The 14,743-nt window shown below is 47.9% G+C and overlaps 1 protein-coding gene across 1 annotated transcript; it reads right to left on the reverse strand.

The window, feature by feature from the left end:
* Positions 1-4,532: 4,532 nt before the first annotated feature.
* Positions 4,533-14,151, reverse strand: SERPINA3 (serpin peptidase inhibitor, clade A (alpha-1 antiproteinase, antitrypsin), member 3). The gene is made up of 5 exons (XM_024982126.2): positions 14,096-14,151; positions 11,596-12,222; positions 9,494-9,764; positions 7,737-7,884; positions 4,533-6,674 (listed from the first exon to the last, which is right to left on the reverse strand). Exons 2-5 carry the CDS (start codon positions 12,218-12,220, stop codon positions 6,480-6,482), a joined length of 1,239 nt encoding a protein of 412 aa, XP_024837894.1. The 5' UTR covers positions 12,221-12,222; positions 14,096-14,151; the 3' UTR covers positions 4,533-6,479.
* Positions 14,152-14,743: the final 592 nt, after the last annotated feature.

The raw sequence follows: 14,743 nt of genomic DNA on the forward strand, positions 1-14,743 counted from the left end.
GGAAAGAGGTAGGGGAGGTGTCTCCATGAAGAGTTAGTCAAATAACACTAGGTGTAAGCTCTCAGTTCAGTTCAGTTCAGTCGCTCAGTTGTATCTCTTTGCAACCCCATGGACTGCAGCACACCAGGCCTCCCGATCCATCACCAACTCCCAGAGTTTACTCAAACTCATTCTATCGAGTCGGTGATGCCATCCAAATATCTCATCCTCTGTCGTCCCCTTCTCCTCTTGCCTTCAATGTTTCCCAGCATCAGGGTGTTTTCAAATGAGTCAGCTCTTTGCATCAGGTGGACAAACTATTGGAGTTTCAGCTTCAACATCAGTCCTTCCCATGAACACTCAGGACTGATCTCCTTTAGGATGGACTGGTTTGATCTCCTTACAGTCCAAAGGACTCTCAAGAGTCTTCTCCAACACCACAGTTCAAAAGCATCAATTCTTTGGCAGCTTTCTTTATAGTCCAACTCTCACATCCGTACATGACTACTGGAAAAACCATAGCCTTGACTAGACGGACCTTTGTTGGCAAAGTAACGTCTCTGCTTTTTAACATGCTGTCTGGGTTGGTCATGACTTTTCCTTTCAGTCCTTTCAGTTCTTTTCCTTCCATGTCCTTTTAGTCTCCAGTAATTTCCAGAATTGATGATATATTTTGAAGTTACAGAGAATCCCAAAGAAAATAGTAGCTAAAATAAGACTATAGCTTATTTTTCCCTTGTAAGTCCTAATATTTTAAGCAGTGGGTTGACATGTTGATTCCAATTTGTCAGGGACTAGCTGAGCAACTTCATTTTCACTTTTCACTTTCATGCATTGGAGAAGGAAATGACAACCCACTCCAGTGTTCTTGCCTGGAGAATCCCAGGGACGGGGGAGCCTGGTGGGCTGCCGTCTATGGGGTCACACAGAGTTGGACACGACTGAAGCGACTTAGCAGCAGCAGCAGCGGCTATTGACTTCCTATGGGCTTCCTTTGTAGCTCAGTCGGTAAAGAATCTGCCTGTGGTGCAGAAGACCCGGGTTCAATCCCTGAGTTGGGAAGATCCCCTGGAGAAGGAAATGGCAACCCACTCCAGTATCTTTGCCTGGAAAATCTCATGGACAGAGGAGCCTGGTGGGCTGCAGTCCATGGGGTCGCAAAGAGTCGGGCATGACTGAGTGGCTAACACAAGCTGCTTGTATTCTTCATGTTTTTATTGCCAGGGCCCAGAGGGCTCATTGCTCCATCCACCTTCCATTTAATGGGAGTCAAGAGGGGAAGCTGGCTTGAAACTCAGCATTCAAAAAACTAAGGTCATTTGGTCACGATGCTATATTCAAAAAAATAGCATCCAGTCTCATCACTTCATGGCAAACAGAAGGAGATACAGTGGAAGCAGTGACAGATATTATGTTTTTGGGCTCCAAATCACTGCGGACAGTGACTGGTGCTGGTTTATTTGCTAAGTTGTGTCTGACTCTTGAGACTCCGAAGATTGTAGCCTGCCAGGCTCTTCTGCCCATGGGGTTTTCCAGTGAAGAATACTGGAGTGGATTGCTATTTCCTTCTCCAGGGTGTTGACTAAAAAAAGATGTACAACTTGAGAGCTGTGGGGCAAAATGAGGCCTGCAGCCCTGGAGGCAGCATCTCAGACAGCTCTGAAAAGTCAATATATAAGGTTTTGGTGAAGGGGGAGTTCAGTACCATAAAGCACTCAATTTACAAAAGGTTTTTGTTAGTCATGAGGGTCTGATGTCAACTTGAAGGGAGTTAGTGCTTCTCTAGATATGAGGAGATGCAAGGATTGAGATCATAAAATCTCTTCCTAAAAACCTCCAACTGTCTAAAGACCTGTCCCACCAGAGTCCCTGGAGCACAGAGCGCCTCACTGCACCCTGAACTCCCTCAGGGGTTGCTGAGGGTCAACAGCTATAGCAGCATGGGGTTCAATCTCCATAGGGGCAGATGGCAAACGTCTTTGTTGTTCAGTCCTTGGCAATGCTCTTGGTAAGTGCCAATCTGTAGTTGACAAGGGGATCTTCCCAACCCAGGAATCAAACCCGGGTCTCCTGCATTGCAGGCAGATTCTTTTCCAACTGAGCAATGAGTGCACCCATGAAATTAAAAGATGCTTGCTCCTTGGAAGGAAAGCTATGACAAAACTAGAAAGCATATTAAAAAGCAGAGACATCACTTTGTTCACAAAACTCTGTATGGTCAAAGCTTGGTATTTCCAGTAGTCATGAACACATGTGAGAGCTGAACCATAAAGAAGGCTGAACCGTGAAGAATTGATGCTTTTGAATTGTGGTGCTAGAGAAGACTCTTGAGAGTTCCTTGGACAGATAGGAGATCAAAACAGTCAATGCTAAAGGAAATCAACCCTGAATGTTCATTGGAAGGACTGATGCTGAAGTTCCAAATACTTTGGCCACCTGATGCAAAGAGCCAACTCACTGGAAAAGACCCTGATGCTGGGAAAGATTGAGGGCAGGAGGAGAAGTGAGCAGCAGAGGATGAGATAGTGGGATGGCATCACCAACTCAAGGCACATGAATTTGAGCAAATTCAAGAAAATACTGCAGGACACAGGAGCCTGGCAAGCTGCAGCCCATGGGGTCACAATGAGTTGGACATGACTTAAAGACTGAACAAAAACAATTTTTGATGGTCTCATCTTATTAGGCTGGAAAACTAACTTTGTACCCAACACCCAGTTTAGACCATAGAGAAAAGGAAGGACATACTAAAGAATAAATTAGACTATATATATATATATATATATATATATATATATATATATATATATACACACACATGGTAAAAAAAGAAATTAATACAATTTTAGTCACAGTAGGAAGCATAATGAGAAGAAAAAGGAGTAAAAAGAAAGCAAAACATCATAAATCTAAATGATAATATAGGGAATACTTGGGAGGAAATATTTTGCAGAGAACCAAAGCAATATTTCTCACCCAAGTATGTGATCTTGGCAGCTCCTGGCTGGGCCGTTATGGCTGTCAACCCTTAAGGTGGAGGGCAAGTGATGCCTGTGGTTTCTGAGTTTAGACCAGCACTGTGAAGAAGGCCAAGCCACATGGAAGTAAGCCATGTGCGTGTCCTGACCACAGCTCAGCTGAGATCTTTGCTCACAGCAGCATCAACCACCAGGCATGTGAGTAAGGAGGCGTCCGATGGCTTCAGTCAGCCATGGTCCGCGAGTAAGCACAGGAGACACCCAGAGTGGAAACAGCCTTACTGAGCCCAACAGAATTGAGTGACAAAATTGTGAGAGACAGTAACAAGAAATGCATGTTGTTTTATAAGATGACATTTGTATAACCAGCAAAAATATTTTTTAATGAAGGCAAAGTATTGATTTTTTTTTTTTTTTGACAAACAAAATCTTAGACAATCCATTACCAGTAGGCCTGCATTACAAAAAGTGTTAAAGTAAGTTCTTGGGACAGAAAGTAAATAGGCAAATAAAAATTCGTACAGAGGAATAAGAGTACCAAAAATAATGAAAAGTGTTTTTTTTTCCTCTCTTATTGTGAAACTCTTTGATGGGCAATTAACTATGTGTAGCAAATAAAAGTTTTGCAATGTATTATGGGATTTAACATGTGTAAATTATAGAAAGGAGAACAATTGTACATGGGACAAAGGGAGGAAAAAGCAAGAATATTGAAATAAGGTTTATAGTTTACTTGAAGTGATAGAGTATTATCAGGAGATACATATTGATGAGTTAAAGATTTATTGTACATTCCCAATACCCTGAAAAAATGCACAAACTAAAAAGTATAGGTTTTAATCCAACAGTTGACCAAAACAAAAACATGAAAACTCCTCAAATTATCCAAAAATACAGCAAGAGAAAAAGAAAAAAACAAAATACAGATGGATCAAATATAAAACAAATAGGAAGTTAGAAGATCTGTGCCAGTCATATCAATAATACCTTTCTGTGACTAAAATTAGTGACTTACTCACTCACTCATTCACTCATTTATTTACCAAACGTTCATTAAGTCCACTATGTGTGATGCCTGTAGTCCTGCTGAGAATTCAACGGTGTACAAATATCAGGATACCAGCTTTCAAGAAGCTTTAAATATTATAATGGGCACAGATACTAAAGTCTCAATTAAAATACATTGTAATATATTTCTTTGAAAATAGAGTGGGTCAGGGTGATGGTTCACACCATATATAAAACAAGTCAAAATGGATCAAAGACCCAAGTATAAATGCTAAACAGATAACACTCTTAGAGTACATCATAGAAGTGAATTTTTATGATCTTGGATTTGCAACAGATTCTTAGATCTGACACCAAAAGCATGAGCAGTAACAGCAAAAATAGGTAAATTGGACTTCATCAAATTTAAACTATTTTGTGCATCACAAGTCAACTATCAAGAGGGTGAAAAGAAAACCGACAAAATGAGAAAAAATATTTGCAAATCATACATCTGATGAGGAAATTGTATCTAGAATATTTAAGGAATATTTACAGCTCAATAATAAAAGACAAAAAATCCAGTGAAAAAGTGGAAAAAGGACTTTAATAGACATTTTTTCAGAAAACATACACAAGGGACTGCTAAGCACTAAGCACATGCTCACCATCTCAGGGAAATCAAAGCCGCAGCAAGACATTAACTCAAATCAAGAAGGCTGTATTAATAATAATAATAATAGAAAATCAACAGCACATGTTTCAAGAATATGGAGAAATTGGGCCCCTTGTACATTGCTGATGAAGAAGTCAAATGGTGCAGTTGCTCTGGAAATAGGTTTGCCGGTTCTTCAAAGAGGTAAATGTCGAATGACCTTGCATGCATGCTGTTAAGTTGCTTCACTGTGTCTGACTCTTTGCAACCCCGTGGACCGTAACCCACCAGTCTCCCTCTGTCCATGGGCTTCTCCAGGCAAGAATACTGCAGTGGGCTGCCATGCCCTCCTCCTCCAGGAGACCATCTCAACCCAGGGATCAAACCCAGGTCTCCCACACTGCAGGCAGGTTATTTACCATCTGAGCCACCAAATGAAAAAGGAATGAAATACTGAAACACAGGCAGGGTGGATGAACCTTGAAAGTATCATGCTGAGGGAAAGAAGCCAGTCACCAAAGGTCACATATTGTATCATTCCCTTTATATAAAATATTGAGATATTAAATCCAGAGATACAGAAATGTCTATTAGTAGTTACCAGGTCCTGGGGAAAGGTTGTAATGGGCAGTGAGAGCTTAGTGGATATGGGGTTTCCTTTGGGGGTGAATAAAACTGTCAAAACTAAAAAGAAGTGATAGTTGTACAGCATTGTAAATGTGCTAATCACCACTGAATTTTACATGTTAAAGTGGCTAATTTTGTTATATAAATTTCACTTCAATATGGAGAGAGAGACTTAGAGATAAAGTAATTAAATGCCATGCACAGACATTGTGTCTACAATGCATCCTAATTCAGAAAAAAATTTTTTAAGTTTAGGCACCACGTAGGGGAATAATCGGAGAAGGCAATGGCACCCCACTCCAGTACTTTGCCTGGAAATTCCCATGGATGGAGGAGCCTAAGAGTTGGACACGACTGAGTGACTTTACTTTCACTTTTCACTTTCATGCACTGGAGAAGGAAATGGCAACCCACTCCAGTGTTCTTGCCTGGAGAATCCCAGGGATGGGGGAGCCTGGTGGCTGCCGTCTATGGGGTCACACAGAGTCGGACACGACTGAAGTGACTTAGCAGCAGCAGTAGCAGGGGAGTAATAATTGATATTGGATAATATTAAAGAATTATGTTTATTTTAAGTGTGATATGCCATTTTAAGTATTTTTAAAAATTCTTAGAGTTAAAATAACAGGATGTGTAAGATTTGCTACAAAACAAACCCAAAAGAGGAAAGGGGTTAGGACGTAGGGAATAATTATATTGGCCCCATGTTGATAATGACTGAAGCTGCTGATATGTACGTGACATTATATCATCCTCTCTGTTTATGTAATGTCTGAATTTTTCCATGAAAACAAAACAGTCCTTGAGGGAGAGACTGTGCTTTGTTACCCAATCCGTAATGCATCCTCAGGATGAAGTGGATGCTCCATAGTGAATGTTTTGCAAACACTCTATCTGCTGAGCACATATTAACTTTTCTGTTCATGCTGCATTAAAGTGAAAAGTTCTATTAATTTATATTGTTAAATAGATTTATCATTTAAAATCACTCTAGCCATTATGAAGTAGCCATCATGACATTTGAAAGGTTATAAGGCAAGTTCCCATGATGGGTATAGCCTCACAGCAGGAGGTGACCCAGAGGATGCAGACTCCCTGTGCATGTAGAGCCCCCAGCATCATCACTGTCACCTTCCCAGAGGTGAGCAGGTGGGGACAGGCAGGGTGGATCCTCAGTGCCCAGGGGCCAGGCTGCACCCAGGACCTGCGCACCCTGCTCCTTAGGGAGGGGACCCACAACTCAGAGCAGAGCTCTAGGCTTGACTGGGGTTTGTGACTTTCCCCAAAAAGATGATGCTCTGGGTGTCTTTGAGAGCTATGGCAATCAGGAAGGGCCTGTCGAAACGCACAGTGGTTTTCTGAAAGGACAGTTTTTCTATGCCGATTCCCGTGGCAGCAGCTCCTTCCGTGCCCTCCTCGTCCACGTCCAGCGCAGTACCGTGGACCACCTGTGGGGACACCAGAGCAGTACCCACTGGAGACGGGGCAGGCGGAGGTGAGCAGTCACCTAGCCCCTCTAAGGGGGCTGACATTCACCCACCTGCCGCTGGCCTGTCACTCTGGAGTCTGTATGTTCTACTTATTTGTCCTCCCAACAAACTGTCAACTGGTTTGCATAGTTGTGATACACAGATGTGCAAACTGAAAGCCAAGTCTGTGAGTGATGTGTGCAACACCAGAGAGGCAAAGAACAGGGACTCACTCTCCTAACCCAGAGACTGTGCTGCCTCCGAATTCCCCCTATTATATGGGGAGGGGCCAGGTCAAGGCATTCTTCTTGCAGGCAACTGTCCACAGTCCCTCCATGTCGAAGCAACTGATGGGTGAGCACTGCTTGCTACTCCTCTCCTGCCCCAGCTGACGTGTCCCTGAGCCCTCAGCTCCCTTGCCTAGGACTGGCTTCCCAGCCCTGGACCACGAAGCCCCATAGCATCTGTGCCTCCTTTACCAGGTCCTATGGCAGGTGGGGTGCAGGGGAGCCTGCAGGGCTGCCCAGCCACCCCCACCCCACCATTCACTCTGGCTTCTCTGCCTCTAGGATCACAGCACCAGGACACTGGGTGTTTTCTCGCCTACTCTTAGTGCATTTTCACCACGGTTGCTTTAGAGACTTTGTTAGTACCTATGACCTCTTACCTGCTCCGCTAGGCACCAAACAGGAACCAACAACTATATGCTCCTTTTAAAGATGAAAAGTTGGGGGATGCAGAAATGTGATCGTTCCCCTCTACAGGCAGTGAAAGATGGAGCCTGATATGGGGTCCACTGCTGTTTCCACTCGGGGTCCTTCCCAATGACAGGCTTCTGTGTCACTTTATAATTCAGGGAAGGTGGGACCTGATGTCATCGTGATTGTAACCCAGCTCTCCTGGGCTTGGGGAGTCCCAGGGAGGGAGACTGAGTTGCAGGAAAAGCAATATTTTACAAATTCAATGTGACCTGTCATCTGTCTGGCCTCCACATTTTGCGCTCTGATAGGAGGATGAACTGTCCACACTTTAAAGACTCACCTGGGAGACTACCAGGTCCGCGGTCCCTGTGATTCCTGACAGGTCAGCGTCGGTGAATATTTTCTTAATGCCCATCTGGGAGAGGGTGTCATTCAGTTCATAGTTGCTTTTGATGGAAAATTTTGGCAGGTAGAGTTCATGTATTCGTCTAGGAAACAAGGAAAATAAATTTGAACACCTGCTTGAAAAGATGTCTGCCTTTTCCCACCTCACAGCATGGTCTTCCAAGGATTCTTCTTAACCAACCCCCTTCTCCCTGGAATAAGGACTCCTGTTCTCAGTTTCTAGACCCCTCAGGCTAAATCCCTTTATTTTGTTGTTTATCCATTCCAATCTGCAGGAGTCTAACATGCCAGGCAGGCACCAGGGCAGGGGGAGCTTAAGGAGTCTGCAAGGCCCCAAGTGACCTGAGTCCACCCTCGGGGGGGGACCCTGACCTTGCCCAGCTTCCCCTCTCTCTCCCTCTGCTGTCTTGCTCTGGCCTCAATAATCCTCAACCACACCAGGCTCGCTCCTGCCTCAGAGGTTTTGCCCTGTTATTCCCTTGGCCAGAAATGCTTTTTCCCAACACATCCAGAAGGCTCAGTCTCTCACTGCAACGTCACCTAAGGGCCACCCTATTTATGATCACAAACTACCTCTGGATACAGTTTTCTTCTCCCTTTTACTGTGCGTTACTCTCCCCACCTCCCCATTTGTCCCCTCTCAACCTAGCAAAGAATTTATATTTATTTCCAGTCTGTCTTCCACAATTATAGAGTGCCATGAGGACAGAGAATTTAGCGTTTTATTTGCTGACCTACCACAGGGTCTAAGTTAGTCCCTGAGGCAGAGTATGTCCTCAGTTAACCTATTCAACCAGTGCTGACTGGGTGAGTGAAGAAATCAGTGACTACAATGGAAAGACAGTGCCAGTGTGGTCCTCAGAGCCCATCACACCCGGGCCCTCACCTGATTCTATTCGATCCTTCTGAAGAGGAAAAATTAAAATTTTACATAGCCTCCTGCCCGTTCTGCCTCTGTAACTCAGCTTGCTTCTTCCAAAGCCTGGATCACACAGGTCACGGAGTCTCAGAAAGTGGGGACTTTGAATACTAGGAACTGGAGCTTATCTCACTCTCCCTTGTTCAGCTTTTGGCAGTTGCCCAGCCCCTGCAAACCTGCTTAATCATGCCTGTCCATGCAAAGGGCAGGCATCCTCCACCCCATTTTGACTTCTCTTCCCATGCGCGTGAAATTGCTTAGATTAAACCAGTGTATTAACAGCTAGTGTTGTCCACTATAGTCTGCTACAGTCTGTCTATAAAAACTCTGTAACCCCTTTGTTCAGGGCTCAGAGCTTAGAGTGTTAACTCCTCTGGGCCAACCGGCATAATAAACCTGAGTTCTCCAACTCTCTGAATGTGGTGCTTGGTTTCTTGCATATTGGTTTCTGCAACTCTTCTACCTTCAAAAGGAGGAGTCGTGGGGAGAAGAACGTGAGTGCTGGGCATCATGTTGAGTCCTCACGACTCAGCCCTTCTTAGTGTGAGGCGAACCTTCAGCTCCTGCCCTTTCAGATGTCATCAACTTACAGAAGGATTTAAGCACCGAGCCAGGCAGGCAGCAAAGGGCAAGGTCATCATGGTGGGCTCTCCCGTCCTGCCCCTGCCCTTCAAATTCCTGAGGCCCTGTTGCTGGGGGTCAGGAGTCCAGGAAGAGGGGGAAGGACCGAGAACGCAGCTGAACCCACAGCTCTGGGTCCTGGGGACAGTCACCTGGGCTGCAGGGAGTTTCGCCACCTCGTCAGCGTCTCCGGGGTCAGCTTGGCTTCCAGGTCCTGCATTTTGCCCTCGTCAGGGAGGATGAAGAGGGCGCTGTCGTTGCTACTGTACGTGAGCTCCACCAGCATGCAGCCCAGCTCCTTGTCCCGGAAGTAAGGGGTTTCCAGGTCAAGGGTCATCATGGGCACCTCCACCGTCTTGTTCTTGCTCACGTGGAACTCTGCCTGCTCAGTGTGTTTGGGGTCAAAGCGGGTCTTCCACTGGGCTGGAGGCGGGGTGACAGGTGAAGAGTCTGTGAGTGCAAGAGCCGCAGTCTCTCCCTCCTCGGCCCTGGTCCTTGAGTGGGGAAGACCCTTCCCATGCCAGAAGCCCCCCATATCGTGTACCTCTATGATGGGCCTGTTCGTGTGCATGTACACCTGGGCAGGTGGGTAAGCCCTTGGGGACAGAGGTGAACCCCGCAGGTCAGCATTGGGAAGCGGGATATGAAACAAAGCTGGTTAGTTGTGCTACATGTGAAGTCAACAGGAATGTGGAGGGCAAGGGAGAGATGGGGATGAAGCTGGGCCTGGGGAGATATGGAACTGCCTGGTCCTTCAAGGGGACATGTTAGTGACCAGGCGTTAGTCGTTGGCTTTGTAGGGAGGACACCCGTTCCCATGGCCTGTGAGCCCGGCTAGAGCAGGAGCCATACGGGGACCCGGAGGGCAGAGGAGGGGGCTTGGGTATCCCCTAAGGAAGATGGAGACCTTAGTGTCAGAGGGTAGGCTTCTTGGGGAGATTGGAGCCCTGGGGCTTCATGGAGGATATACCCACCGCTCCTTCCTGCTTTGTCTCCACCCCTGCCTGTGTCCCCATGGTTACAGACAGGAGGAGAGGGAGAGCTGGGCTGGTGGGGTACCCCTGGGGAGGAGAAAGTCCTGGGACAGGTCAGGGTGGTAGAAGATTAGAACACAGAAAAGTCAAGGAAGAAACATAGTAGATCTGGCCTGGATAATTAACAATTTTCCAGAGAACTGAGAATATATGTCTTCATTTACAGAGGAAAATACAGATCCAGGAGGGCTACCCAGGGCTCTGCCAGCAGTTTCCAGTTCAGGGCGAATATGTCCCCCCAGCGGGTGTCCCTTAGGCACCCGACCACCCCCTTGCTCAATGATCATTCTTTGTGTCTTTATTCCGTGTCCCCTTTGGCACCCCTGGCTCCATGTGTGAAATCTTCCTGCCTTCACTCTGCCCCTTATGAGTTTCCAGGATGAGGTTTGCAATGTTGGGTTTCTACCAATGGGACTGGGCCCTGGACCAGCTAGAATCTGGAAAAGGGTCTGTCCTGGGTATTGTCCTTCCTTGAGGCTTCCCTCTGGGGTTGGCCTTGCCAATGCTACGCTCATAGCTATAACGGCTGCTGGCCATAGCAGTTGGCCAGGCTGCTCAGAGGCTGTCACAGCATGAAGCCAGCCAACAGCCCCACCTCCACCCGCTGAGACCAAGTGCCCTTAGACGGAGTCCAGGTCACACACAGCCCACAGTGTACAGAGCAGTGGCCTTCCTTGTATGTGTTGAAAGAAGCTGGGGTTCCTGGCCACTCCAGAGTGACCTTAGAGGAAAGCTCCTTTCTCCAGGTAGTCAGGCAAGTTTGAGAATAAAAAGGCTCCCTACAGCTCAGGTGGTAAGGAATCTGCCTGCAATGCGTGAGACCTGGGTTCCATCCCTGGGTTGGGAAGATCCCCTGGAGAAGGGAATGGCGACCCACTCCAGTATTCTGACCTAGAGAATTCCATGGACAGAGGAGCCTGACAGGCTACAGCCCACGGGGTCACAGAGTCAGACACAGCTGAGTGACTTTCGCTTCACTGTGGCTCAGAAAGGATTAACAGCTCCCCAGCCCTTGTGTGTTGCAATGACAGCTGTGATTTAGAAAACCCCCAAATAGACAAGGACTATGACAGGGACAGGGTCTTAGTGCCCAAGCTGTCCTCATTGATGACATCCTCCTCTGTACTGCCCAGCAACAGAACTGGCTGAGCTGAAATAGAAATCGCTCTGAAGACACAAAACTAAGCGTGTGTTTCCTTCTGAGACAAACAGGCACCCACCTTTAAAGTAGATGTAGTTCACCAGGACCAACACCGTTCTTGGGGAAAGGTCCTTGAACAGCTCCTCAATTTTCCCCTGGGTTTTTTTCTTCACATAGTCATTTATTAGACTCTTGGCAGCTTCAGGATCCCCGAAGTTGGTCGGGAAGGCCTCGGAGGAGTACAGCACACGGGCATCTTCTATGAACTTGTCCAGCAGCTTCAGCTCCTCCTGCACAAACATGGCGTTGCCCACGCTCAGCTGCAGCTGGTTGCTGGGTCGATTGAGCGCCTGCAGGAGGTGCTGGAAGCCCTGGTGGATCTGTGTCTCCTGGATCTCCGTGAGGTTGAACTTGAGGCCTTCCAGGATCTCTGTCAGGGTGGGGCCACGGGCCCCCAGAGACAGGAAGGCCAAGGCCATGGAGACACTCAGCGGGGAGAACATGACATTCTTATTGGGGTTCTTCAAAGCCAACTGCTTGTAGAGGCTGAAGGCGAAGTCGGTGTTGCTGGAGGCTAACGTGTGGCTATCCACCCTTCTGCGCTGGTCCTTCACCACCACATTCTCTGGGAGGCAGTGGACACTGCGGATCCCAGCCATCAGGAGCCCCAGGGCCAGGAGGAAGGAAGTTCTCTCTGCCCTCATGTCTGAAAAGCAAAGCTCCTTTCAGTCTCCACATGTCAGATGATGTCCCAACCCCCGCCACTGTCCCCCGTAGTCTCTGTTCTCTCAGCCCTGCTGCTCTGTGACCTCCCACAGGTAGGAACCTTCCTGGGCTCCCAGCACACACGAGGAGGCTCTGGGCTCCCTCTCACCATTTGATCAAGTGCTGTGATCGTTAGCAATTTCTCCAGTGGAGAGACTGGGCACAGAGAGAGGAAGGGGCTTTTCCAAGGTCACACAGCAAGCAGTGGAGGAGTGAGAGTAAGAAGCCTGGGGTGCCTGGCTCCAGGGTGGGGAAGCTGGTGATGGGTGTGAGGTGCTGTCCAGCAAGAACCCATCTCCCTCTTCCTGGGAGCTGACACTGTCAGAGGGGCCTAGGAAGCAGGGCTCCTTTCCCACTGTGCCCCCTCTCTGTCACCCCAAGAAGGAGCTCTGCACTGATCAGAGGACACAGCACCTCTCCCCACCTCTGAGGACAAGGGTGTGACCTCAGGGAGGCTCTCCTGTCGAGGTGCCTGGTCCCAGTGAGGGTTCAGGAGAGAGGCCGCCAGAGGCAGCGGGAGCCATGCTGGAGCCTGGCTGCCCTGAGGAGGGCTGGTGTAAAGAACAAGGAGGGCAGAGCGTTCTGCTCAGCCCCTGCCACGTGGACATGTGGAGGGTGTTTCCAGCAAGAACCGGGAAGGGCCTCCTAGTGGGGAGAAGCAGGGTGAGCTCAGAGCTTCAGGGATCTGGTCGAGGATTTTGTTTTGGCCAGTTGTGAGTGCTGTGTGGTGACGAGCAGTGACTGAACCTCTCTGATCCTCAGTTCCCACCTTTGTCCAACATTTGGAATGGCTCCGGTGACATACAGGAAGAAGGTGCTGGGCTCCTAAGAGGAGTTCCAGACGTGTCACCCCCTCCACTGGCCACCCTCTCTAGGACTCTACAAGCCAGACTGTGATCCCTGGGGACAGAGGACCAAGCTACTGCCAGAAGCCTCAGGAGAGACTGAGGTCAAACTGGTGGCCTCAGCAAAGAGGGCTGTTTCCCTGCAGCCTCTGCCCTTCATCTCAGAAGAGAGAGGGCTGCTGGGGTGGGAGGGGGAAGGCGAGACAGACAAGAGGCAGAGATGGGAGGAGATTGGAGGGGAGAGGACGACGGCTGTAGGGCAGGAAGCTGAGCTGATTCTTGTCCAGAGACAAGGGAAAGGCCTTCACACAAGCCTGGGGAGAGAGGCGATCGATTGCCTAAACTGTTAGTTTACTCAGGAGTGATACAATGGTTTTTTCCCAAACAGGTTAACCATTTTCTCCCAAGACTTATTCCTGGAGGAATTGTGCTTTTTCATCTGTTCTGGTTGGAGGGTTGCCTCTGCCTCTGAGAAGCCTGTCTCTCCAATGCCGAACAGACGCACCTGACAGTTAGCTTGGCCGGGGGTCCTGGAGGGATAGTGAAGAGCAGGAATCGCCCCTGGAGACCTCTCTGCCCAGAGGGACCTGGTGCACTAATTCCGTCCCCAGAACTATCTGAGAGCAGTGCCCTGTGCCAGGCAAGGAGACGCACCTCAGGGCCCTCGGAGGACCTCTGACCTGACGCTGGATGCACAGCTGGATGGGGCACAGCTGGCTCAAATCACAACCCCAAAGACTCAAAAGCAGAAATGCCCCCAGAAGCCCTGGTGGCACATCCCTCCCTTTGCAGGATGAACACTGAGACCCAGAGAGAGGACTGATCTTCAGAGGACTCAGAACCCTCCCAGCATCAGACACACGTCCTCCCGCCTCCCTCCTGCCTCAGGTTCTACCGACCCCTGACCGAGGCCAGAGCCACCTGGGAAAGGGGTCCCTTGGCTCCCCGTGTGGGAGCATCATGGATTACCTGCCTGTGAGAGCGGGAGGTGGGGATGGATCCGCAGTCACCGTCTGCCTGGATGCAGGGGTTTCATGACTGCGTTTGTCTATTTATCCTGCAAAGACCTCTTCTCTGGCTTGCGAAATGTAGGAGGAAACAACGCCTCTGACTGGAAATGGGCAGATGAACATTTCTGGTAAGAGGATTCATTATGTCTACTCAGACAATCTAGTTAACGAAATAGATGTTTTTCCCCTTAAAAAAATAGCCAGTAAATAAACACACATAAAAACCTTTCCCATGTTAGAGTTCTCTTCTGCTTCTGAAATACTCACTGAGGAAGATGCGACAACTCAGAAAACATCAAATGAATCACTTAAACTACTCCAAATTATTGTTCTTTTTAAAGAGTTATTGACTCTGTTTTATTAGTGTTTTATTCCTGGTCTGATATCCTCTTTAAGGATCATGGAGAAACCCTGAAAATGTAGAGAAGGGCTTGTAGAGTATTTCCCAGAACGCTAGCGCCCAGGGAAATCCAAGTTAACATTGTGTTGTGTTTATTAGTCACTTTTCTTTGAAGTGTGTGTGTGAGTGTGCAATACACTATTTTTTACAGCTTGATTTGTAAGTTGAAGCACTCCTCCCCCACTCCCACAGAAGTACTGTGAGTCT

This window comes from Bos taurus, chromosome 21, assembly GCF_002263795.3.
Source record: "Bos taurus isolate L1 Dominette 01449 registration number 42190680 breed Hereford chromosome 21, ARS-UCD2.0, whole genome shotgun sequence".
NCBI classification, from domain to species: domain Eukaryota; kingdom Metazoa; phylum Chordata; class Mammalia; order Artiodactyla; family Bovidae; genus Bos; species Bos taurus.